The 25513-nt window shown below is 57.1% G+C and overlaps 2 protein-coding genes across 4 annotated transcripts in view; one reads left to right on the top strand and one right to left on the bottom strand.

Moving 5' to 3' along the window:
- Window positions 1-3568, top strand: part of Tmem120b (transmembrane protein 120B) — a 36149-nt gene extending 32581 nt beyond the window's left edge. For all 3 annotated transcript variants that reach the window (XM_013144799.3, XM_003462923.5, XM_063225586.1), the window contains 4 exons: window positions 907-999; window positions 2279-2343; window positions 2635-2703; window positions 3006-3568. In XM_013144799.3, the coding sequence (XP_013000253.1) occupies window positions 907-999; window positions 2279-2343; window positions 2635-2703; window positions 3006-3119 (341 nt within the window). In that variant the 3' untranslated portion in view covers window positions 3120-3568. The remainder of the gene's footprint in view (window positions 1-906; window positions 1000-2278; window positions 2344-2634; window positions 2704-3005) is intronic.
- A 1167-nt stretch (window positions 3569-4735) lies between these two features.
- Rhof (ras homolog family member F, filopodia associated) lies at window positions 4736-17065 on the bottom strand. Its single transcript, XM_023562012.2, has 5 exons — window positions 16307-17065; window positions 15975-16062; window positions 7307-7416; window positions 7086-7220; window positions 4736-5957 (listed from the first exon to the last, which is right to left on the bottom strand). The coding sequence occupies exons 1-5, from the start codon at window positions 16424-16426 to the stop codon at window positions 5793-5795; spliced, it is 618 nt and encodes a 205-aa protein (XP_023417780.1). The 5' UTR covers window positions 16427-17065; the 3' UTR covers window positions 4736-5792.
- Between the last annotated feature and the right edge of the window lie 8448 nt (window positions 17066-25513).

Here is a 25513-nt window from a genome sequence, read left to right as displayed (position 1 = left end):
ACTGTAGAATAGCTCTGGATTTGTACGCAACGTTTGGTGCTGGGGTTGGATGTGCTGTCCTGCTGAGTTGTCCCCAATCAGAAATCTTTTTCCCTGGAGGTGGGGGTCTTGTCATGTGGCCCAGGCTGGCCTCCAGCTGCTGGGCTCAAGTCATCCTCAGCCTCAGCCTCCTCAATAGCTGGGACCATAGCACACACTGGGTCTGTATCCCCTCTCCCAGAATGCAACTCAGTTGCCAGTACTTGGGAGGCTAAGGCAAGAGGATTTCATGAGTTGAGACCAGTGTGGGCTACATAGTGAGTTCTAAACCAGCCTGAACTACATAGCAAGACCTTGTTCCAAAAACAAACAAACAAAAAAGCAACCAAACATAAAAGCAACCTTATTTCTAAATGAGAACCTGCTTACAAACAAACACACATTTGGAGAAGGAAGAGTGGGAATTGTGTATAATTCCTTAGGAGTGATCAGTGATGTGGTCCTGTTTTTATGCATGCACATGCATGTTCATATGTACTGAAGCAGTTCAGGGCTGGTCTTGTGTCCCTGTATCCTCATTTTTTAAGCAGCTACAAAGTGTCCCTCGTGTGTCCTAGCCCTGCACGCAGGTCCTCTCGCAGCTCGGCGTGGTTTGCAGCGCAGCACCTGTCGTGTGGCTGGGAAACCCCAGTCCTTTAAGTCTGGTGGGGTTTCTGCTGCTTGTGCATCCGAGTGCTTCTTGGATTCTGGATGAAGGATACGGTGGCTTCTGGTTTAGCGAGGGGGTGGGGAGGAGAGGGTGGCCCCTTGGCCCTGGGACCAGCCATGCCCTGGCAGCCCTGGTTAGCTGTCAGCCCTGGGCCTGGAGGACAGGGGCACCCTGTCCTGTCCCTGCGTCAACCTGAGCCCGGCGTGCGCCCTCTACAGGCTGCGTGCAGTTCCTGCAGTACTACTACCAGCGGGGCTGCCTGTACAGGTTGCGGGCGCTGGGCGAGAGGAACCATCTGGACCTCACTGTCGGTGAGTAGTGGGCGGGGTTCCAACCCCCGCCTGCCCGCCCCCCACTCAGGTATTGCTCTGCACAATTCATAGTGGGTTCTGCATCCTTCGCCGTGCGGGGACAGCTGAGTGCTGGGGCCCTTGGTGCTGGGGTTCCACTGTGTCCCCCTTAAGAGGTCTGTTTTGTCCATAGTTTTTATTTTGTTTTGTTGGTATTGGGGGTTGAACTCGGAGCTTCCTGCATGCTGGGCAAGTGTTGTACCCACGAAGTATATTCACAGCCATTTTTATTTTTTTTTAATTTTGAGACAGGCTCTCATTAAGTTAGAGCTAGCCTGGAACCTGTGATCCTCCTGCCTCAGCTTCTGGGGTAGCTGGGATTACAGATCTGTGCCACCACATCTGGTTCGTCTGTGTTACACGTATGCAATGTTAGCATATTGTCAGTCATGCATCTAACTGATATATAACATGTCTACATACAAGTATGCATAAACATAACACTCGTTACATACACTGGGGTGTATGGCCAACTTTCACCCACAGCCATACCTAGTTAGAAAAGCTTGCAGTCCCCTCGTCTGAACTTTAGAAGACAGACTGCTTCTAATAACACTCTGCTACTGTTTGTCATTTCCTCTGCAAATTACTCTGCAAAGGGAGTCTACTTGGCAAGATGCAATCAAAATGGTGCATGAAAATGTCCAGGAAATAGCTGGGCAGGGTGGCACACACACCTGTAATCCCAGCATTTGGGAGGCTGAGGCAGGAGGATCGTTGCAAGTTCAAGATCAGCCTGGACTACAAAGTGAGCTCAAGGCCAGCTTGAACTGCACAGTGAGAGCCTGTCTCAAAAAGACAAAAAAAAATAAAAGTCTAGGAAATTACAAAATCCTACACAAATTAAATATGTACTGGGTGGGGTGACACATTCCTGTAAAGTCAGCACTCTGGGAGGCTGAGGCAAGAGGATCACAAATCTGAGTCCAATCTGGGTAATTTAGTAAGATCCTGGCTCTACATAATAGATTAAAAGTATTTGAGTTGTAGCTCAGTGCAGAGGGCCTGGCTTCAATCCCCAGTACTGAAAAACAGCAAGAGAGGGACAGAAGGAGGGTGCAGGAGGGAGAAGGAGAGGGTGAGGCATTTGCACAAGTGTGCACACACACGAAAGAGAAGAAATCAGTAAAGACACACTGCCCGTGCACCAGGGAGTTCTCAGGCTTGTGCCTGCCTGGACTGTGCCTTGTGGATCTGAGGGAGCCCCGCTGCGGCCCCTCACTCCTGCTCCTCCCTGCAGAAGGGTTCCAGTCCTGGATGTGGCGGGGCCTCACCTTCCTCCTGCCGTTCCTCTTCTGTGGCCACGTGAGTCCCCTGGTGCAGGCGTCCCGCATCCCTTGTTCTGCCCGAAACAGAGGTCCTCAGGCTGCCCCCGGTCACCAGCTGTGCCTCTGTGCCCTGCTGTTTTGGTGACTGTTGAGCCCTGAGTCCTCCAGCCTCTCCCAGCTCTGCCTGCAGGCTACAGTTTTATGCAGTGGCATCTTGGGCAGCTGGCGAGGGTGGGGGGTGGGGAAGCTCCGTCTCCATGGCTCCCACAGAGTCCCCAGGGGAGCATGTGGTGACCATGCCTCGTGCCTGTCCCCCGTCTGTCTGCAGTTCTGGCAGCTCTACAATGCCGTCACGCTGTTTGAGCTCTCCACCCACGAGGAATGCAGGGAATGGCAGGTACGGCCTGCCTGCTGCCCAGCTGTGGAGGGCTGGGCCGCTTAGCTACCTCCTTTTCATGGCCTTGGGGCCCTGCTGCCCCAACTTCTCTGCTGCTAGGCCGTGGGGTGGGGGGATCTCAGGGCACCAGGCCCTTTCTTGTTCCCTGAGCTGAGGGGCTCCCAGGGCCTTCATCTCCACCCTCTGCTGGTGGCTCTGCATCCCAGGGTCCAGGGCAGGGGGCGGCTGCTGCCCCGGGGGCACTGACCAAAGCTTTCCCCTGCCCCACCTGTCCACCCCGGGGTGCCACCTGGATCCCCTAGGTGTTCGTGCTGGCGCTCACCTTCCTCGTCCTCTTCCTGGGCAACTTCCTCACCACACTCAAGGTCGTGCACACCAAACTCCAGCAGAACAGAAACAAAACGAAGAAGCCGTAGCCCGGGTCTTCGCGCCCTATGGAGCTCCGGGCAGGAGCAGGACTGAGAGGCTGTGAGCCTCGGACTGCACACCCGGCCCGGCTCAGAGATCCTGGGCTTCCCGGGCAGCAACATCTCAGGGGCCAGCACGGTGCTGGAGCGAGCGCGTCCCGCCTGACGCAGAATGCGACGGCGCTGTCCTCGCAGTATTAGCCCTATTTATGACGTATTTAATACCAGGTCCCCCAGCTGCTCTCAGCGGAGGCCGAGTCCCGGTCATCTTCCTGGGTGGGGTCCATGCCTCAGGGAGCCCCTCGGGGTGGGGTTCAGATGTGCCTCTCTGGGTTGGATTTCCGCTGCCCTGTTACCCACTGCATCCTGTGTGGGACAGGTGACACCTTCTGCATCCTGTGCCCCCCCCAAGTTGCCCCCACCCTGGGTGGGGTTATTTAAGTTCTCAGAGAACCACAGCCTGTCTCCGCCACCTCGTGCTTCCTTTGTCTCCTGCCTGCCTGAATCTCACATGGGGACCTGGCCCTGTCCCTTAGAGAGCCCGGCCTGGCACGGGAGAGGGGTTAAGGAAGGCTACCACCAGGGGGCGCCCCAGGCTATGAGTTCAGTGGCTGCAGATTTGAAGGACCCAGAAAAGTTCAGTCCACTCTTGCTGGCCTTCACGTGACCTTTCCCTCTGCCTTAGTTTTTCATTTTGGGTTACTGGGGATCCAGCCTGCAGCTTCCATACTGAGCTACATCCCCAGGCCATTTTACTTATTTTGAGATAGGTTTGCTGGGTTGCCTGGCTCAGTCCTCCAGCCTAGGCCTCAGTCTTACTGTCCACACCCAAGGACCCCGCCTACTCCTCAGCTCCCTCCTCCACCAAGGTTCTGGGCTGTGTGTGTGTGTGAGGGGGCAGCTCGCATAGGCTTACCCCCTGAGGACCACGTGGCATCAGGTTTAGTGGCAGGAAGGGTGGGGAAGCCGCCTGGCTTGGGTGAAGGTTCTGTCCCCTCTGGCCTACAGGCCTTAGCTGCCTTTAACAATTTCCCTGTGGATCCACCCCACCAGCCATCCCTGATGGTGTCCATGGTCCTGATTAGTTTCACCTTCAAAAGTGTTTCAAATTGTTATATTTGAAAAGATCCCCTCCCTATGCTGATTTCACAAAAATTGAAAGTTTTACTTTCCCTGAAAAAAGATCTGACCAGCCATTATGCTGCACACTTGTAATCCCAGCACTCTGGGAGGCTGAGGCAGGAGGGTTGCAATTGTGAGCTCAGCCTGAGTACCTTAGTGACTTTGGCGAGACTCTTTCAAAATAGAAAAAATCGGGCTGGGGTTACAGCTCAGTGTAAAAGCCCTGATCCAGTTCCCCAACACCAAAGGGGGACAAATAAAGGACAGATGTGGCAGCATTCCTGCACAGCCAGCTCTGGCCCTCAGGTCACCTGGCCTCCATGCCCTTTATGCCTGTGCTTTCCTCCTGCCTGACCGTTTGCAGGCCCCTGGGTTTGCCCCGTCTTTAGGGGCAGCAAATCTTTTCTGTCGAAGCCAAATAATATTTTAGGCTTCTCCGTGGACTATGAGGTCTCTGTGGCTCTAGTGTGCAGGTGTCAAGCAAGTCACCAGCGCAGGTGGGAGCGGGTATGGCCATGTGCCAATAAAACTTTATTTACAAAAATAGGTAGTGGCCAGGTGTGGCCCACAGGCTGTGGTCTGCTGGCCTCTGCCCCACGCCAACACTTATGCGTGACACCCTGGGTTCTATGAGAACAAGACGCTTAAGTCCTTCCCCAGGGGTGGGGCTTCCACAGTCTTCCCCGGGGCAGCCTGACTTGATCTGGCCGGCAGAGGGAGGCTGAGGCAGGAGGTCGCCCACCAAGCCCAAATCCATGGCTGCTTCTCCAGCAGTGCCAGGTCCTAGTGGTTCTACAACTAGTAGCTCTCAGCAGAGGGCGTCACAGTCTCACGGCCCCGACCCTAGAGCTTTGGGAAGGCTCTCTGGACGCTGGCAGGCTTGGTCTTGGGCTGGTCTGAGACGCTATCCTTGTGCATGAGACGGGCTGCTAGAAGTGGGCTGTCGGGGCCCCTGGGACTCCGGACCCTTTACCTGGCTTTCCGCTCCTGGGCTTTCCATCCGGTCCCTGACCCGGAAGATCTGCAGCAGGGTCAGATGGGTGGCCTAGGGCAGGCACTCGGCATTTCAAGATTGTTCCTCTCCACATGCCCAGCTCTGAACACAGTGGCCCTGCTGAGGCCGAGCTCCTCTGTGTGGGATGGAGGAGGGGGGTTTGGCTGGTGCCTGCCCCACATCCGGGGGTGCTGCCTGTTGCATCCTGATAGGCCCTGGCCCCACAGGGCCTGGTTTCCCGGGGGAGGGAGGAAGAGGCAGGAGGATGCAGCCTGCCTATCTCCGAGGTGCAGTGAGGCGGGCACCGGAGAGCAGCGGCGCAGGCACTGGTGCAAGGCGGTGCCAAGTCGCGACCACGCAGGTACCTGGCATCTGCCAAGTTCTCCGCGTGAGCTGGGTGTGCACAGGGGACCCCCGCGTTGGGGTGCGCCCAGGGACAAGGGCTGGCTGGGTACAGGGACCTCAGTGGCCACCAGCGTGGGCCCGCGGGTGAGTCGAGTCCTGAGCGGGTCCATGCCCCCAGCCCCGGCCCGCGCCCCTGCGTCCCCGCTGTGGCTGCCCACGGGTCACAGCAGCACGCAGAGCCGGCGCTGTTTCTGCCGCTGCGCTTTCTTGAGTGCGCTGAGCGCCACCTTGGCCGCCTCGCGGAACACGTCCTCCACGTTCTCCCGGAACTTGGCGGAGCACTCCAGGTAGAGCGCGGCGCGGATCTGCTGGCAGGCGCTCAGGCCCTGTGGGGAGCAAGCTGTGAGGGGGCTGCAGCCCCGCTGGGGGAGTCCCCTGCGCCCCCTCCCACCTTGCCCTCTCAGCAGGCAGAGAAGCCAGGTGGTCCCAAGAGACACCGAGGACCGATGTACCCCTCTCTCTGACTGCACTGGTCGCTCCTAGCTTTCAAAAATCTTTTAAATATACATATACTTTTGAGACAAGAGACTCGCTGTGTAGTTTAGGCTGGCCTTTGCACTCACTATGTAGCCCAGGCTGGCCTTCAACCCCCATGATCCTCCTGTCTCAGCCTCCTGAGTGCTGGGATTACAGGTGTAAACCACCACGCCTGGCTTCTTCCTTTTTATGAAAGTTTCCTTATTATTAATCTGCTTTTGTGTTCTGTCTTCTATGTATTTCCTATGCCTCACCCCCAGAGTTACAGGGTTTGGACTGGCCCTCCACTCTTCAGGGACACCTACTTTTTGGGGGCAGTTGGTGGGAACTGAACCCAAGGTCTTCATGCTGAACTACATCCCTAGCCCCTTTTATTTTTTATTTTGAGACAGGATCTTAAATCGCTAAGGTGAGCTCAAACGTGCATCCTCCTGCCTCAGCCTCCCAAAGTGCTGGGTTTTGGGGTGCACCACAATATCCAATGGCCAGTTTTCAATCAAGGGCCTGCTCCACTATCCTCCAGGCAGACGGGACTGGAAAGAGGCTCAGTGCGACCAGATCCTGGCTTCACATCTGCTCAGCTGTTTGTCTGTGGGAAAGGTACTTAACCTTTCTGGGACTCAGTTTCTCCCCTGTAAACTGGGGATGTTAATCGTTCATGCCTCAGAGGCATGAGGGTAAGAGAAGGTAAGTACTATACTCAGTGCTCAGCCCTTTCAGCTGTAATTTAAAATTATTCTTAGGATCCTCCTTGCTTAGTCAGGCATGGTTGTGCATATGGTAATCTTAGCACTTAGGAGGCTGAGGCAGGAGAATTTCAGTAAGTTTGATGCCAGTGAGCTACACAATGAGACCCTGTCTCAGACAAACAAACAAGAATCCTCCTGGAGAAGCTACCAAGGCAGCCCTAGTGCAGAGACCAGAGATCCAGGCCATGGCCTTGTGTGGAGTTGGAACTGGGTGCCCGGGCTGCCCACCTGATTGTAGGTGATGGGCTCCAGCTGGGCCGCCCTCAGCTTCCGCAGCTGCTCCTTGTCCTTCCGCAGGTCAGTCTTGCAGCCGATGAGCACCATGGGGGTCCCTCGGCAGAAATGCGTGACCTCAGGGAACCACTGGGAGAGGAGGGAGAGTCAGCCAGGGCTGTGCTGTGCTGTGCTGCCCCGCCCCCCGCCCTGGACCCAGGCAGTCTGGGCCTCACCTTGATGAGGACGTTCTCATAGCTGGTGGGGTTCATGACGTCATAGCATATGAGCACGAGGTGGGTGTTCTGGTAGGACAGGGGCCGCAGGCGGTCATAGTCCTCCTGTCCTGTGCCAGAGAGACCTTCCCTGTGACCCGAGTCCCCTGCTGGGCTCCCAGGTGCAGCCGCCCACATGCTCCGAGCTGGGCTGATCACAGCTAAGTGCTGGGAAGACTGCCAGCTGGTTCTTTCTTTGTGGTGCTGAACCCTGGATCCTCACACTGAGCTGCACCTCCAGCTCATTTTTATCTTATTTTATTTTATTCCATTTTTATTTTTGAGACAGGGTCTCATTAAGTCACAGAAGTTGTACAAGCTGGGTTTGAACTTTTGATCCTCCTGCCTCAGCCTCCCAGAGTGCTATAATTATAGGCATGTGCTTCCACTACAGCTGCCAGCAGTTCTGCCCACAGTGAGTGCCCTCTGGGCAGCCCATGCTAGAGTGGCAGGGAGAAGGGTGCCAGAAATAACAGCAAGTACCCCCCACCACCTCACCCCGGTTAGCAGCTGTGGGCTCCAGTTGCACCTCAGGCTTCCCCAGGGAAGTCCTGGCTTCAACACTGCTACTCTGACTCTTTTTTCTTTTCTTTTTTTTTTTTTTTTTTTTTTGAGACTAGGCTCGCCTTGAGCTTGAGGTGATCTTTCTGCCTCAGCCTCTAGAAGGTAATGGTTAGCAACTACATCCAGCAAGTTCTCTTATTTTTTTTTTTTTTTTTTGTCTTTTTCCTTTTTATCGGTACCAGGGATCGAACTCACGACTGCCTGCTTGTAAGGCAGGCGCTTATGCCGCTGAGCTAAATCCCCAGCCCCTTGTTTTTTTGAGACAGGTTTTCACTATGTAACCCAGACCGGTCTTAAACTTGAAGCAGTCCTCCTGCCTCAGCCTTCTGAGTGCTGGGACTACAAGGCATGGGCCACCTCGCCCAGTTTGGTTCTCCTGCTTTTTAAAGAAATGTGTAGGTTAACTTTTTGTGTTGGCAGTTTCAAAGTTAGACAGAAATTGCAACCAAGGGTGCAGAAAGCTCCAGGCGGCAGACTGTTCACCCTGCCTGCTTGTCTACACCTGAACATCTGTCTCTGGACCCTGCGATCACTGCAAATGCCCTGAGCAGCTCAGTGGTTTCCTGAGGCGGCGGTCAGGGGCCTATGCTCTGATCCCAACCACAGGTGCATTCCGGTGTCACCCAGTCCCCGACAGCGACCTTTATTTTTTCCTAGTCTAGGAGCAGTCAGGGTGCTGCACTGTTTAATGGAAGTACCCTGGGATTTTTTTTGGAATTACTAAGTCTGCAGGTGCATAGGCTCCCCGCCCCCACTGCAAGGACATGGAGGCTCCCACCCCACCCCGGTCTTTGGCTGCCGCAGTGCCAGGTGGTGTCAGCCTCCCTGAGTCCTCTCAGCATGAGTGGCCTCTCCCCCGGCGTCTCCTGGCTCCGTGCCACCAAGGACCTGATACAGCCTGGCTCTGCTTGCCTCAGGGACCAGCTCTGGGCAGCTCTGCCACAGCGCAGTGCTTAAGCTCACGGGAACAAGGCAGGTACAGCAACGCACATCTGTGATCCCAGCCCTGGGGAAGCTGAGGCAGGAGGATCTGAAGTCCTAGTCTTGTCTGGACAACTGATTGAGGCTACCTCAGAATAAAAAGGGTTGGGGATGAAGCTGGGGGACGTGATTTGGGAATCCAACCCCAGCTGGGGGAAGTCATGGGCACGAGAGGCAGGGAAGACATGAGTTGGTCCCAGGCCCGCCCCCTACCCTCACGGCACTGTCGGCACTGTCACCGGTATGCAGCCATGCGATGAAGGCGGCTGTCCTGCTGTCCTTCAGCCAGGGCCCCCAAGGTGGACGAGTGCTGACCACAGACCCCTCCTCCCTCCTGGTGAGCAGTGGGGAGCTGGCGCAGGGTCAGCTGGCACCTGTCCCCAGCCTGTCCCCCATCCCCTAGCCTTTCTCCCTGTCCTTCAGCCATGAGGCCGCTTTAACTTAATGGCACTAAACCAGCAACACCCACTGCAGCTCCTCGGAGATTCCATTCTCCACCGCTGCAGGATGGATCGTACAGCACCGGCAGAGCCCGCCCCGCTGAGCCCTGGTGCCAGGCCCCACTTTCGCTTCCTCACTCCTGGCTGTCTAGCAGTGCTTCCCGAGGTGCCCTACAGCCTCAGTGAACACAGTGCCCGCACCTGGAACACTCACCCCACCCTTCTCCCCTCACCCTCAACCAAGCCATACCTGTCATCTCAGCCTGCAGGAGGGTGGAGCCGGAGGTGTGCAAGTTCAAGGCCAGCCTGAGCTGTTCAGCAAGACTTCCTCTCAACATTTATGTTTTCCCTTTGGGCTTTGAGACAGGGTCTCACTATGTAAACCAAGCAGGCCTCCAACTCACAGGAGTCCTCCTGCTTCAGCCTCCTGAGTGCCAGCATTATACAGTGTGTGCCACCACGCCTGGCCAAAAAAAGAGTTTAAAAGGGCTGTGGATGTAGCTCGTGCTCCCTGGGTCTAATTCCTAGTACTGGGGAAAAAAATCAGACTGTATGACTCCCTCTTGAGGATGCCTTCTCCCTGCCTCTGCTTTCATAATGGTGCCTCCATGCGACATTGTATAACAGAAATCCTCACGTTACAACCCAGTGGGTTAGGGGGATTATGAACACAGTTGGTCCCCATAGTGTAAAGTCTTTTTTTTTTTTTTTTAATCGGTATCAAGTATCGAACTCACGACCACATGCTTGCAAGGCAGGCACTTATGCCACTGAGCTAAATCCCCAGCCCAAGCCTGAGGTCTTGAATGCACAGAAATGAGCTTGACTAGAAAACGCTCAAGAAAAAATGCATCTGTCCTGAGCGTGGACCATTTTTGGTCACTGATCCCCCTTTGACAGCAATTCCCATTGTGCTAGGTGTGCCCAGGAATTTAGGGATGGTTTGAGGAGTGCACAGTTCATGTGCAAATACCACTTTTTTGTGTGGGGTGGTACTAGGCATCAAACTCAGGACCTTGCACTTGCCAGGCAGGCGCTGTTGCCAGACCTACCACAGCACTTTATGTAAGAAGTTGTAATCTAGCAACTAGAGAGGCTGAGGCAGGAGGATTGTTGTGAGTTCAAGGCCGGCCTGGACTACATAGCAAGAGCCTGTCTCAAAAACCCCCAAAGCAAAAAACCTAGCAGGTCGAGCATGCATGGATTCTGTCACTTGTGGGAACCTAGTTGGCCATCCTGAGAGACCCATCCTCCTGTTTGTAGAGAGCTACTGCATTTTGGTCTGGCATGGTGGTGCGCACTCCTGTAACCTCAGCGCTCTAAGAGCTGAGGCAGGGGGATCACAAGTTCTAGCCCAACTTGGGCAACTTAGCAAGCCCTGACTGCAAAATTTTTAAAAAGGAGGGCGGGCAGGGAGGGGGCTGGGCCTATAGTTCAGTATGAAAAAAACAAAGAGAACAATGGAGTGTCACACAAGTGACAGACCTGCCCACTGCCAAGGGATTCCCAGGGAGCCTTGCAGAGCATTCGGGGTCAAAGGTGAGGACGCCCTGGGCTCCAGCCCCAACACCCCAGCTATGGCATCTTCCTGTGCTGAGCCAGACCCACTCCCATCTGGTCTGTGCTGGTGAAAACAGGCCTGGCCTCTGCAATCTAACGCCAGGCTCCATGGGTCTGGTGACTGCACTCCTCACTGCCCTGCAGGAGGGGGCCAGTGTGCAGACACAGTGGGGCCAGTAGCTCTTGCTGTTCCTTTCTTTTTTGAGATAGGATCTCCTTACATAGTGCAGGCTGGCCTTGAACTCATGGGTGATCCTCCTGCCTCAGCCTCCCAAATGCTGGGATTACAGGTGTGTACCACCATGCCTGGGTATTTTTTTGCTTTTAAGCACTGGCACTGAACCCATGGCCTTTGCACTGAGCTAGCAATATCCCCAGTCCTATTTTTGTTCTACCTCAGCCTCCTGGCATATGGAATTCCAGGCTGGTTTGCTGTCCCTCTTCCAGCGGGGTCTCTGGACAGGGAGCTGCCTGGTTCGCGCCCCTGGTTTCCTGCAGGTCTCCACAAGGTCGTCACCTCCTCCATGAGCCTTTTCCTGATGCCCACACAGCTCCCCAGCAGCCTGACCCATGAGCCTGGCTTTATTGTGCTCCTAGGCACAAGCTGTCACCTGTTGTCCCCTTTCTGGCTTTGTTCCTCTCCCCGAGGACAGGGCCACCTCTGTGCGGCTCCCTGGAGCACAGGAGAGCTCAGAATGCAGGAGCACAGGGGAAAACACACGTGTGGGCGAGCGAAATCCGCCCTTTGGCGCTTGCTCGTGTGGCCCCCGACTTCCCGGCCTGAGATCTGTCAGCAGCCAGGGTGTGAGAGAGAACTCGAGGGGCAGGAACCTTTTTCCTGGGAGGAGCCCAAGCGGGCAAGGGGCATCAGTCAAGGTCAGATGGACACCTGTGATGGCGACACCAGCTGGTTCTCAGGACAAGGTCACTTCCAGCCAGGCTGTGCCGGAGCACCAGCTCAGCCAGGTGTGGTGGAGGCTGAGGCAGGAGGGTTGCAACTTTGAGCCAAGCCTGGGCAATTTAGTGACGTAGTGGGACCCGCTCTCAAAATGAGAAAACAGACTGGGGATGAAGCTCAGGGAAAGCCCTGAGTTTAATCCCCAGTACTGTAAATACAAAACCAAATCAACCAAACAAATGAAGTTCAAATTCTCCCAGGGAGCCATCCCCAGAGGAACTAACCCTGGTCCCCAGTCTCAACGGGTGTGAAAAGCAGCTAAGGCTTGGTGGTTAGCCAGGCGCTTATACCCAGCACTCCGAGAGGCTGAGGCAGGAGGGTACACATTCAAATGCAGCCTGGGTGATTCACTGAGATCCTGTCTCACAGGGATACAGACCATAGCGCTCCGCCAGCTTGTGAGGGGCCCTAGGTTCCACCCCCCCCCCCCCGAGAAACATCGATTGCCACCCAGCAAACGATGGTGAATCAATCGCACGGCACCCCTCCGAGGTCCCTCTGCCTGTGGTATGTCATCACTGCCCCAAAGCACAGAGGGCCGAAGTGACTCACCCCAGGGCACGAAGCTACAGGCAGGGCTGTGGGGTGCCTTCCTCCAGTTACCCCAGAGAGAACTGGGGAGTAGTGCCCACCTCAGCCACCCTGCCCAGCCCTGCACCTTCTATGGGCCGCCTTCCTGGTCTGACTCTGTCCTAGGGCCTACGGGTGCTGCTGTAGCTTGTGCCTACCTGGAGGGCTTGGGTGTCCTGGATTCCTTGTGGCACCCAGGTCAGGAGCATCCTGTGCCATTCAGACACCCTCTTCTCCTGGGTCTGCTGGCTTCTTTTTCTGGGAAAGGGACTGCTTAGCCCTGCCTGACCTGCTTAGTAAACGGCCTGCAGGCCACGGGCGGGCGTAGTGATACACACCTGTGAGCCCATACTCAGGAGGCTGAGGCAGGAGGAGCCCTTCAAATTTGAGGCCAGCTAGGGCTACCCAGACCCTATTTCAAAAAGACCTAACCAATCAGTAAATACCAGCCCAGCCAGTGATCTGTACAGGGGATGCTTGTGTCTGGGGGCAGGGAGGCATCTAGAACTAAGCTCCCCAAGCTGCCCACCTTCCTGTGGTTGGTGGAGCCACGAGAGGGTGGAAGTGAAGCTCGCTCCACCTAGGTGTTTCCTTTGCGGCAGGGGTGCTGTCTCCCCAAGGCCCAGAGCTGAGCTGAAGCAGGAGGGGTGTCACTGCCCCCACTCCCCGGGCTGGGGCGTGGCAGTGTGAGAAGGGGAAGCAACGGAAGAGGAAGCCACAATCGCCAGCAGGCGGCCCACCCACCTGCGCTTCCTCCTGAGACAGGAGGGGCCATGAGCTCCCAGTCTTGCAGACCTTGATGGGACCCCATGCTGCATCGTGCCCCTTGTGTCCCCAAACCCTTGCACGAGCGGCTGGCTTGGGTCCCCTTTCCCCACTACGGTCACCTGGGGCTGTGGAGGGATCCACCTCTCCCGCTGTGCGCCCCAGCCTGATAAGCTAGTGTCTTGTCAAGCCCTCGCCCCAGCCTGGGCCCCACCACAGCTTCCGGCCTCGGGATCTGTCAGGGAGCAGTGGGTACCGGACCCTGACCCTGCAGCAGACACTATGGTGCCTGCAGCAGCTTCCACAGCAAGATGATCAACACATGTGGCCAGACGGGCCTTGGGGCCAAGGAAGGGCCTGTCACAGCTGTCCTGGGCCACCGCTGTCCCCAGCTCCACTCACTGCTGCCTGGGCCTAGGCTATCAAGGTTCTAGAACTTTCTACACCTCTGGCCTGGTGGACTCTAGCCCGGCCCTTGCGCTCATACCTGTGGTCTCCATGTTTCTCCTAGTGGTCACCTGGCGTCCTCCCCCCACCCCTGTCTCGATGAATCATCTGTGCCACAGTCGCTTCTGAGCTGCACTCTGACACCCACTGAAATGACCCAGTCAGTTAGCAGTCCAAAAGCTGCTAATTGAGGGGGTTTCCTAGGCTACAGGCTTCCCCAGTCACAGTCTCCCCCACCGCAGTGTGCCTGCTGTCACCAGCCTACTGTAAAGCCACTTAACAGGGGGCTCAGACCTTTGGCCAGCTCTGCCTGTGAAGCCAGGCCGAGGGGGACACAGTCCTCATCCCGAGTGACAGGAGGATGTAAAAAATATCACCAGAGGGCCGGGAGGGTGGTGCAGACCCATGATGCTAGCACTCGGAAGCTGAGGCAGGGGGGCCAAGGCCAGCCTGAACTACACAGCCTGAGGTTTTCTCAAAAACCCCAAATAAACAATAAATCACAGGATCCTGTCGAAGTACAGCACTCCTCCAGTACATACGAAGCCTTGGGGCTGATTCTGAGCTCCACAAAAGCAAAGCAAAACAAAACAAAATCACAACCACAATACCCCCAGAGCTCCCGACAGCCAGCCCCCTGTTGTGTATGGTGATCTGATTTAACTCTTAACCGTCTCAGCCCTGGTGAGACAGACGTCATAGCTCGGGTCTGACCACAGAGCACACATCAGGGTGGTGGTGGGGGGGACAGGTTCATCCCTGCTTCCGGTGGCCACCCACAGGAACCCCTCGGTCCCTCCGTAGTCTGGCACAAAATTCCTTAACAAGCAGCAGCCCTGGGGACCAGTTGCAGGCCCTGTCCTCTATCTGGTCCCTGGAGCACCTCTCAGCCTGAAAGGGGACACTGGCCTCACAGGGAGCCTGCTGGGGACTGGAGCTGCCAGAGGGCCCGCAGCAGACATGGCAGATGTCTCTGTCTCTCCCAGGTGCCAGGTGGTCGCACCAGCTGTGCACCTCCACTGGGGGGGAGGGGGAACAGTCCTGTCTGAAGGCTCTGGAACAAGAAGCATATGAAACTAAAAGTGTCCCCAAGACCTTTAGTTCTGGGGACTGGCCACGTCTGGGGAATTCTTGGGAAGTCTTGGGCTTTCCCTGGGGCTGCAGGCTGTGCTCTGGGACAGTCCTGTGGGTCCCCACCCATAGCGGGGCTCATCAGAGGCCACTGCAGGGCAGGGAACCCCCCTCTAGGGTGGGCTCAGGCCTAGAGTGGAATGAGAGGCCCTATTCCTAGCCTGGGAAAGACAGGGTTGGGGTTTCAGGCCCATCTAAAGTCAGTGAAAACGGGTTTGCACACAGGCTGGGCTCCAGGGGGAGGGGACAGCTAGAGATGGTCCACCCAGGTCACTAAACCCTGAGTCACACAGCTGGGTGAGGCTCCACCTGGGGATCCTGACCTTTGCCCCCAAATTGTGATGCAAAGAAGGGAATCCAGGGTCTGTCTACTGTCTCCTAGGCTCCCTTCCAGAAAGGCTGTGTCCTGGCCTAACTTCCCTCCGTGATGAGCTAGCTGTAGGGTGTCACAGAAGCACACTCTGGTCACTTCCTAGCCTCTGTTCCTCCCTCCCTCCCTCTTCAGTTTTTGAATTAATTTATTTAGATAAGGTCTCACTGTATATATCCAGATGGTCCTAAACTCACCATGTAGCCTTGGCTGGCCTTGAGCTCTCAGCAATCCCCCTGCCTCAGCCTCCCAAATGCCGGGATTACAGGTGTGTACCACCACAACCGGCTCTTGTTTTATTTTTCTGAGACAAGATCTCACTATGAAGCTGGGTTGCCCAGTCTTCCTGCTTCAGCCTCCCAAGCACTAGGTTTGCAGGCGTGCGACGCCACATCTAGCTTTCCCTGTTCGTCTACTATAGTTGTCCAGTTGCTGGGGGGGGGGGAGCGGGGGGGAGATCAAAAGTAACTGCAACTGCGGGATTCCACATAGGCCACCTGAAATTCATGGGCCCCCAAAAGCCGGGAGCACAGAACTCACATCCACAGGTGCCCTGAGCCTCAGACACACAACTAACTGCTAACCACAGCGTCCTCAACTCGGGGCCTCTGTCCGCAGCATCCTGGGCCTAGAATCCGTGATTCTGGAATGGGGGGGGGGCAGGAGTGTAGCCCACGCTTTCTAGCGCAGCTGGAGAGGAGCGAGCCGGGGCCTCCGAACAAGGCGTTGGGAGTCGCCTCCACTCCAGGTGCGGCCAGGCTCCTCTGGCCTCCTGGCTTGAGAGGCAGGGATGCCCGGCGTGGGGGACCCTCTCGGGTCGGGTTGCCAGAGGCGCACACTCACCGGCCGTGTCGTAGAGGTTCAGGGTCACCTCCTTGCTACCGACCGTCACGCTGGTCGAGTACTTCTCAAACACCGAGGGCGCGTAGTGCTGCGGGGCAAGAGGTCGAGTCGGGCTCCAGCAGCGGCAAGCCGGGCCCAGGGCCCCCCCATCACGCATCAACCTCACTCACCCAGCTCAGCTCCCCCACCCGCTGGGTCGTATGATTCTCGCGGGGGCGCCGGGGAACCCAGGGCTCAGACTAGACGCGATCTGAGGGTCGCCCCTCACCCGCTGGGGGGGTCCCCAGCCTACCAGCGACCCCAGTCCAGCCCCCGCGCACCGGCGACCTCACCTCGGGAAAGGCGCCCTGGCTGAACACCATGAGCAGCGACGTCTTGCCGCAGCCGCCGTCCCCCACGATCACGATCTTCAGCTCCTTCCTGCCCGGGCCTGGAGCGGCTGGGGCGTCCATCGCCCGAAGCCGGCAGCACTGCGGGACCTGCCGCGCCGAGCTAGGGGAGCTGGTGGGCGGAGCCAACAAGGCCACGCCCCACCCGCGCCGTCACGCCCCCGTCGGGCCCACCTCCTCGCCCGCCCGGAGTGGCGGGGGTCGGGGCCCCAGGGTGTTCAGCTCGCAGCGCAAGGGAAACTGAGGCGGCCGGGGAACGGGGTACGTAGCCGCAAGCGCAGCTCCCACGCCCACCCCGCCGCGCGCATCCCGCCGCGCCCCCTGCCAGTAACGCCAGACCGTTTGCGGCTCCCTTCACCGGCTGGCTCCGCCCCCAAATTGGCAGGCCCCGCCCTCTTGCGGGGACCCTGTGATTGGCCGACTCGCCTAGTACCCCGCACACCGCACCCGGGTTCGAGCCGGGGTCTCGAGCTGAGTACAGCCTTCAGCTCTGTCGTCTCCCGGCTGGGTGGGCCTCGGCGCAGATCAACATCTGGCCTGTTTCCCCATAGGATGTAGCTGTCGTGCTGCCCGAGAAGATGCAGGCTTGGGGGTCACGCCTGCCCCCGACGCTGGGGCCTCTCTTCATGCCGTGCGAACCGGCGGAGGGGATCCAAGGTTCCACTTCCCTGCCCTCTGCCGGCCTCCCGGGCCGCAGTGTGGGTAGCAGCGCCCTCTGCCGGGTAACCAAAGCTTGGCCCCAAATCACTAACCACGTGGGCAGTGACATCCTCTGGGCAGGGCCGGAGACGGCGTAAACTCAAGACTCGGCCGGGGAGATCATCTGAGGTCTGCCAGTCCTCTCCACGCAGCGTGAGGATACTGGTAACCCCACTCCACGCCGAAATCCCAAGCATGGGACCTTTATGCCAGGAGCCCTTCCATCCCCGCAAAACAGCTCCTGGCTGAGCTCACGTGTGGCTTTCTCTTCTGTTACAATGGGCCGGCTACCCCCTCTGGTGGCACGCAGCAGGTAGGCACCAGCCACGAGTGGATGAGTGCGGCCTCCTGGCTGGGCCGGGTTAACTTTTTTAAAGCTTTATTTCTAATAAAACTCTGTCCACAGCGTGATAGTAGGTGACAGGACCTAGGACCTTTTCGCTCCTGACCCCAAAGATTCCTAATTTTTAAGCTCTTAGCAAAGGTCAAGCAGATTTCACGTTGCGGAGGAAACTGCCAACTTGGCATTTTTGTAAATGCCAAATCGTTTCCCGCCCCCACTCTCCAGCAGTTGCAAGACAACGTACGGCCACCAGAGGGCAGCAGTGACCGCCCGCGGAAACCCGAGACAGCCTAGCTGGGGAGACTAGATTCTCAGGTGGGCGCACGCTCCCTATGCAGGGCAGAGGATCTTCTAGGTCAAGGGCCCCGTTAATAAATACACAGCCATCGTGCGTTCCTGTTTTTTGCAACAAGTTTATTGAGAAGCAACTGTGTTCTTGCATACCCAGAGTTCACAGTCTGGGGGGCAGTAGTCTGATGGGGATTGCGGAGATGTGAACCCTGTAAGGCCACTCCCAGCAGGAGGGGCACTTGGGCTTGGGGTGAAATACATACCTTTGCAGCTGGCTTCAGGCTCTGCATCCAGGATGGAAAGCTTGGGGAGAGCCAGGGAAGCAGGCTGGCCAACTAACTGGCCAGGGCTCTGGAAGGCTGTCTGCTTCGCTGCACCCCCCACAGGAGGGCACCTGACTTTTCTTAGCATCCTCAGACTGCCAGGTGCCTCAGCACACACCAGTAAACCCAGTATTCAAAAGGCTGAGCAGGAGGATTGCTGTAGAGTTCGTCACCAGCCTGAACTACATAGTGAGACCTTGTCTCAGTTAAAAGAAAAAATGAAAACACTCTCGGTCCTGTTTCCACTCTCTTCACCTGAGCAATGGGCCATCAAACTGCTCAAAACCAAAAGCAGAAGACAAGCAAGAGCAGCAGCTTGGCTGGGTGCAGACAGAACAGCTGCCAGTAGCCCCCGCCTACCGGCCCACCCACCCCAGGCTGCCTGGCCAGGAGGCTGGCAGAGTCCCAGTCCCCTCCGGCCTGGATCATGTTTGATTTGGACCTGGCTCTCATGCTGATGGTGAGACTAAATCTGTAGCTAAAAATACCCAAGGAGCCCAGCCAGCTGCTCCAAGCTTCCTCGGAGGCCCGGCTGGCGGGTGCAGGAGGTAGGGGACACCTGCCCACCCTGGGACTGCTCCCCAGCTGCTGGGTGCCCTGGGGACCCACACCAAGCTATTGCTCACCACAAGGTCGTAGACAGGCCCAGGATGTCGTGTTGGTTCTTGCCAAGACATCTGCTGGGGCCCAGGAACCCTGCAGTGCTGCCAAGTGGCCTCTGCAGAGTGAGCTCATGTGTAGTCACCCCAGGCCTGTGACACAGGGAGGCCAAGAGGGACTCTGAGCTGGAGGGCAAACAGGGCAAAGTCCCCCAGCCCAGGCCATGATGGGGGCTGACGACACCCACTTCCATGGATGTTGAAACCATAAATCAATCATTGAACCATCCTGCCCAGCTGGTGGGAGATAAGGACCCCAGCCCCAGACAGGGACCTAGACACCTCAAGCTGTTCCCTGAGGGGCCTAAGAGGGCCAGTGGCCACCAGGCTCCCTGGGAGACCAGGCCATCTATCTACCTCCTGACCCTTCGGGTCTACCAAGGTCCCTCCTGGCTCCAGCAGCCACTAGCACTGGGGGCAGTGGCACTCACTTTCCACAGCTGCTAGGGGCTGAGGCAGGAGTTTGAGCCGGGGTAACAAGATCCTATCTCTTTAAGGCTTCAGAAACAGCTCTGAAGGTTAGCACCCAATTCTCTCCCCCATCCCACGGGCAGGAGCTTGCTGGGGGTCACAGGCAGTTGGAGAAAGCACAGAGCACGTGGCTAGACAGCGGCTGGCCACCTCTCTCCTTGGTCCAGGCAGTGGCTGCCATCTCTACCCACAGGATCCTAAATAAAAATCAAAATTCCACTCTCTCGGGCTCTCACTGGAAGCGCCGGAAGGGAAGGGGCGGGGACACAGGCAGCTCGGTAGTAAGGCTGGTCAGGCCACCTCCCAGCCCGGCCGCCCTTCCGCTGGCGTGGCCCTCTCCCTGCAGGCCACAGCAGCCCCGCCCCGGGCTCCCGGAGTCCCCGGAGGGTCAGGAGGAGGAACAGCAGGACAGACGGCCCCGCCCTCGAGGCCCCAGGACACAGGGTGAGGAGTGGGGGAGGGGAGGCCAGGAATACAGGAGAGGCGGTCACAGAAGTAGATACAAGATAAGGCCCGGGCCCTTTCTCCAAGAATCCCGACTCACACCCAGAGCATAGAGCAGCCCCTGACTGCAGGCTATGGGTCATAGGGTCCTGCAGACCTAAACCAATCATTCAGCTTAGGAGGGGAAGGCCAACCAGTCACCCAAGAGCGCAGGCAGGAGGAGGCAAAGATCCATGCCTGGAGCTCTTATCTATCCCGGGCAACAGACCCCAGGCTGCCGGGGCAAGTTCGGCGAGGTTGTCCACCAGGAAGAAGCCAGAGGTCTAAGGGCATCAGTAGCAGGCACAGCCTCGAGCTCTTTCTCCCTGGGGCTGGGGAGCTGCAGGGTGCACCTTTCCTTTAGCAAAGGACACTGGTCACTGGAGACCCGGCCAGCCGGGAGCCAGCAGCACCACACAGGCTAGTTCCCACCCCACAGCTCCCGGACACGGCTGCCAACAGCCGGCTGGCCCTGGCTGGGGGAGCCTAAAATAACCCAGACAGCTGAGGCCAGGGCTGCCACGGGACCAGGCGCCAGGCTGCAAGTCAAGACACCTGGAGCTCATCCTGCCAGTGGTGGCCTCGTGACCGGAGTCATTTCTTCGGGGGGCCCACGAGTGGGTGATCCCAAAGCAGCCCGACTCCCGACAAGGGGGGAGGAGCCAAGCAGGCTGCCAGCCCCTCCCCGCCACCCGGAGGCTGTGCCACGTGCTCCAGGAGGGGGACTGGCGGGGAGGAGCTCCGGCAATAGCCCAGCCCCCACCCGCGGCCACTCCCAGCGCCTGCGAGCTCACAAAGGAGGTCCGGGAGCGAGGCCGCTCAGAGGCAGGCCTTGTAATCCTTCGCCGCCCTTTCCAGCGTCACCACCCATGATTTTCCAGGGAAGACACCGCCCAAGGTCATTGGCACAATCCAGCACACATTCCAGCCCATGGGGGCAGCCTGATTTAGGTCCCTGGGTCAACCACCCAGAAGCCTCAGATAAAGCCTGCCAGGCTCCTCCAAGCCACAGCTAGAGCTCAAGCTGGGGTGGGTAGCGAGGGGGCAGGGCAGCAGTGGGATGGGCGGCACCTGGACCCAAACGGCTCATCATCAAAGTAATCGCTAACTGGAGCTCCCAGGGAAGGGCAGAGATCAAGGGCCTCACAGCCCCCAGCTGTGGAGCTTCCAGACCCGAGGAGAGGGCGGCTGCCAGGAGGTCGCCTTAGTTCCAGTGACAGCCACACGGACAGCTAAATGCCCTGCACAGAACCCAGCCCACAGGGTCTCAGAACACGGCCTCTCTTGGGATCAGATGGAAAGCCAAGTTCTTAGGTTCAACCTGCTGAATCAAAAACTTGGGGACCAGGGCCAGTTTTTATAAGATGGCTTCTGATGCCCCGATAGCTTCCGAGCGTGGCAGCCCAGAGTCCCATCTGTAGGTGGGGAAGCTGGGGCTCCTGCGACTGGGTGACTTTTTATGCAGGGTCACAGTTTGTCAAAGCCAGCTAAGGTTTCATAGCTGGCTTGTCAGAGTCTAGAAACCAGGCCACATACGCCTGCCCATCTGGGGAGGCAGGAGGGAGCTGGGAATCCCAGGAAGGGGGAGGACAGGCAAGGAAGCCTCTTTCTCCAGGAAAGCTGGCCCAGATCTTGGCTTCTTGTGTTCACTGCCTCTCTAGCAGCCAGGGAGAGAGTAGTTTGCTCCAGTCACCCCAAACACCCCCACTGGGGCCGGAAGGGAGGGCCGCGGGGTTCCCTAGCAGTGGCCAGTAACCTTCGGAAGGAGGTGGCACCAGAGGCCCGCCTCCCCCTACTTCAAACACCTTATCCCTGAGAAATACCCACCAGCCAGCCTCTAGTAAGTGGCTAAACTCAGCAGAGCACTGCCAGCCCAAATGCCTGACAACAGAAGCTGGCAGGCAGGGCTGAAGGGACCCAGCAGGCCACCGATTTCACACACACAGCCGCGGCATCTGTGTGGGGGAGGGGCTGCAGAACCAGCCCAGCAGGTTTGGGCACAACCTGCCCTCCTGGGGTGTAGGCCAGAGCTCCTTAGGCACCCTCACAGCTTGGCACAGGGCTGTCACCTACCTTTGACGGATGAATTGTCAAACTAGGCCTGCTCTCGCTGTCCAAGGGAAGGAAGGGTTGTCCACTCTGCGGGTACCAGGTTGTTGCCCCTCCTTCGGCCAAGAAACTAGGGAAAGAATGGGGAGGACCTGTCAGGACAGCCCCCAGGTTGTGAGTCTGAGAATGTGACTGTCCCAATGGAGAACTGTCGGTGTCCTAGAAAGACAGACTCGCAAATGCCACCCCCTTTCACAGCTGCCAAGGCGCCCTCACGCAGGAAGGGATTGGGGGTGTGTGTGTGTGTGTGTGTGTGTGTGTTTGGGGGGGTGAGTCATGAAAGGTTCAGCTGGGGCGAGGAGCGGCAGGAGGCAATTCATCTGCATTTCCAAAGGCCCGCCCTGTCAGCATCCCCTCCCCCAGGAAGGCCAAGATCTGAGGCACTACCCTAGAGCCTGGCTAGCTCGGGGATCCCGGGGGAGGTCCAGTCTGCTTTCCCAGATCCCAACACCCCCCCCCCCCACATCAGCCGGGAGGGCAGGGATAGAGGGGTGTGCCCTGGACGGCCAAATGGGGCGTCAGCGGCCTTCCCCAGGGCCTCCTTACCCAAAGTGGGAACAAAAGGGGAGACCCACCCCTGTGGCTCCGCCAAACTAGGGCGATAGGGCAGGCGGAGCCCGTGGGCATCCTGGGGTAGAGGTGGCCTGGGGTCAGGGCTGGGAGCCCTGGGCCATGGCTCCCGCCAGACAGCGAGGAGTCCCCCCGCCAGTCAGGGGCGCTGCGGTGATCCAGAGTCCCCGCCGGCCCGGCTGCAGGCAGCGCGCGCCATGGCGCCGGTGTGGCCGCCGAGCACGGAAACCGCGGCGCGCGACGCCCCCGAGATCCGCGCACCGCGGAGCGGCCCAGGCGACACCTCCCCGAGTTCCCCACGAAACCCGACATCGGAGGAGGAAGGAGGCGAAGGAGCAGTCGCCATTGGCACCGCAGCCCACCGCGGCCCGGCCCAGTCCAGCCCAGGGGCCCGCGCCGGTTCCGACCCCCAGCTACCCCCACCCCACCCCCACCTCGGCCCCGGCCCCGGCCCCGGCCCAGCCCGCGGCTCCGCGCTCGAAACCTGAAAATAAAAAGAGTCGGCGAGGCCGGCGCGGTGCTGCGTCATGGTGCCAACATGGACGCCAGCTTTTGTCCTTCCTCCCCGGAAAGCACGCGCGCCCCGTGCCCCGGGCAGCCGGCTTCGGGGTGCACAGCCACCACCAAGCCGAAGGCGAGGACGCCCTAAGTCAGTTGGGGAGGTTTCCCCGTCTTTTAGCCCCCCCCCCCAAGCACTTCACTATCTCCTCCCCTCCAAGGCTCAGGTCGGGGACAGCCAGGGAACCGCTCCACGGCCGCTCGAGGGTCGCTGGCAAGACCTCGCCTTTGGGACAAAAAAAAGGGATCTGAAGAGCCCTCCTTGGCCTCCCTTCCCGACCCTCTCCGGCTGCCAAACACAAAGGTCCAGAGACCATCTCCTCTTACAGCCCGGGCCTGCCTGCTCGCTAAGCTTCTCTAAGGGGCAAAAGGCACTTTTATTTTTATTTTATTATTATTTTTTTACTTACCCGCTCAGCCCGGTGCCATGGAGTCTAGAAGATGAAGCTGGGCGGTGGTTTTGGAGCTATTATAAAATATCTTTTTTTTTGATTGTTTAGTTGGGAAAATTGGGAGTTATGGTGTTGTCTTTTTGTTGTTGTTACCTTTTTTGTAAGTTACACTCTTATGGCATTTTCCTGCTCCTTCCGCTTCTGCAACCTTTCCAGAGTTGGGTTGGCAAAAAGGCGGCTTCGGTGAGGACTGTTTACTGCTCTGGATATAGCAATGGTGTGACCCTCATTAAGAGACAAAAGGCGAAAACACACAGTCAAATCAAACAAAAGGCAAAAGGCGCACCAGCATCCCAACCACCACAGAAAATACGACCGAGTTAACGTCGGTGTTTGGCTTGAACCAGCTAGGACTTGTTTTCCAGCTTTAATCTAGTTTCCTGTGACGGCTTTCGACTTTCTACACAAAGAGAAGGTCTTCCTTTCTCTAACCACCCCCCCTTCCACCACCACCACCATCACCAAGACGAGAAAAACAGAGCTGTTTTTCTTCAAATAGATCGATTTTCAAAGAGTGTAAACGTTCCTGGGAAGGCTGACTAGCATTTATTTCTGTAAACATTTTCAAAAGCTTGAAGCGAAAACCTTAAGCTTTATCAAAGCAAAATCGTCTAAAAAGCATTTTAACTGGCTTATATTAGACAAGAGAGACAAAGACAGACATGCAGATGAAGGTTCGGAAAATTAAGGACAGCTCAGCCAACAGTAACAAGAAAACTGCACTGCGTAAGGACAGAATGGATTGGGTACTTACAATGTAAAAGGTTTTTAGAAACTTAAAAAAAAAGTCATAACGACTGCTCACATATTTTTTTGTTGCTGCCACTTCGCTCTTCCTAAAACTATACATTTAAAACATTACCTTGTTAAAAAGAGGAGTTAATAAGATGGCCAGGTTTAAGTGTTTAATAAAGGAAACTATATTTAAAAATTTATTGTTCAGTCAAGAGAATACAGATTAAGACAGCGCCAAGCTCCCCCCACCCACCCACCCAAGGAAAAAAAAAAGGAAAAAAAATCAAATATGTCATTTACTTAGATTTTTTGGAATTCAAAACTGTTAACTGCTGACATTAATGGTGTGCTATGACCTAGTTATACAAGACAAAGATGGATTCCAAGTCATAAGGAAAAATCCAGATCTTTTTAAAAGGTCTTCTTCATTCTTCCAATTTTGAGTCCTTTAGCCTGTTGACAAATGTTAAACAACACATTCAGGCGTCCTGAACTGGATGGTGGAATCAAAGGAAAAGCACTCCCCACTCGCAACAAAGGAAAAACCCACTTGGCCATTTAATTCCATTGCAGAAAAATGGCTCCCCTCATCTGTTGGCCTCTCCTTGGTGTCTGATGAAGGATGTTTTGAGATCAGCGTCTAATAACTCAAGCCCTATAGAAGCCGCGCGCTGATTGGCTGCCGCGCCTCGCCGCCGTGCTCCAGCCAATTACCTACCCACGGCCAAATTACAAACCCCGAAAAGAGCCCCAATATGAAATACACCGCCACTAAGCCCCAGTGAGGCGGTTCGTTCGCCTCGGCCGCCCGAGAGAAGAGGCAGAGGGGGCTGCGAACGCGTCTTCGGGAAGCCCGGGAGCCTCGGAGTTGAACTCACAAAATGGAAGCCGCGCGCTGATTGGCCGCCGCCACTCCCGGACCTTTAATAAAGAAAGGGGAAGGAAAAGATAAATGCAAAAAAAGGAGGGGGGAGACTGTCGCTGGTGGCTGGAGGAAAAGAGGTGGGGTGGTGGTGGAGAGGAGAAGCATGTGTTCAGGACAATTACAGGGCTGCTCCCCTTCAAAAATAAAAACAGAAGGGGAAAAAAAAGCTATCACCCAGTTCCAGGCGAGGGCTGCAACATTCCCAGGAATGCGAATGCTAATGTGGTTCAAATCCTGTTTTCCCCTCCCCAGCTCGGCTGGGGGGGGGGGGCCTCCGGGCCGGAGAGGAAGCCCGGGCGCGGAAACCTCGATTGCAACTCCTCGGGGTCCACGTCTGTCCACCCCCCCAGCACGTTTACCCGCGTCCAAAACACACCATCGACCCCCCCCCAAGAAGCCCGGCCCTCTCCCCCGAGTCCTCACGCGGCCACCGCCGGGCCCCGCAGTTTGCAAACACTTGGGGAGGCCCCGGGCGCACGCCGTGGCTGCCGCGACTCGAAGGTCGCCGTAGCCAGCTGCGGGAGGTAGAAGC

This window comes from Cavia porcellus, unplaced genomic scaffold, assembly GCF_034190915.1.
Source record: "Cavia porcellus strain 051 isolate PalLab524CR breed Dunkin Hartley unplaced genomic scaffold, mCavPor4.1 scaffold_16, whole genome shotgun sequence".
Classification (NCBI taxonomy): Eukaryota; Metazoa; Chordata; class Mammalia; order Rodentia; family Caviidae; genus Cavia; species Cavia porcellus.
Note: the sequence above shows the minus strand (reverse complement) of the source record. Positions and strands in the feature narration are given on the sequence as shown.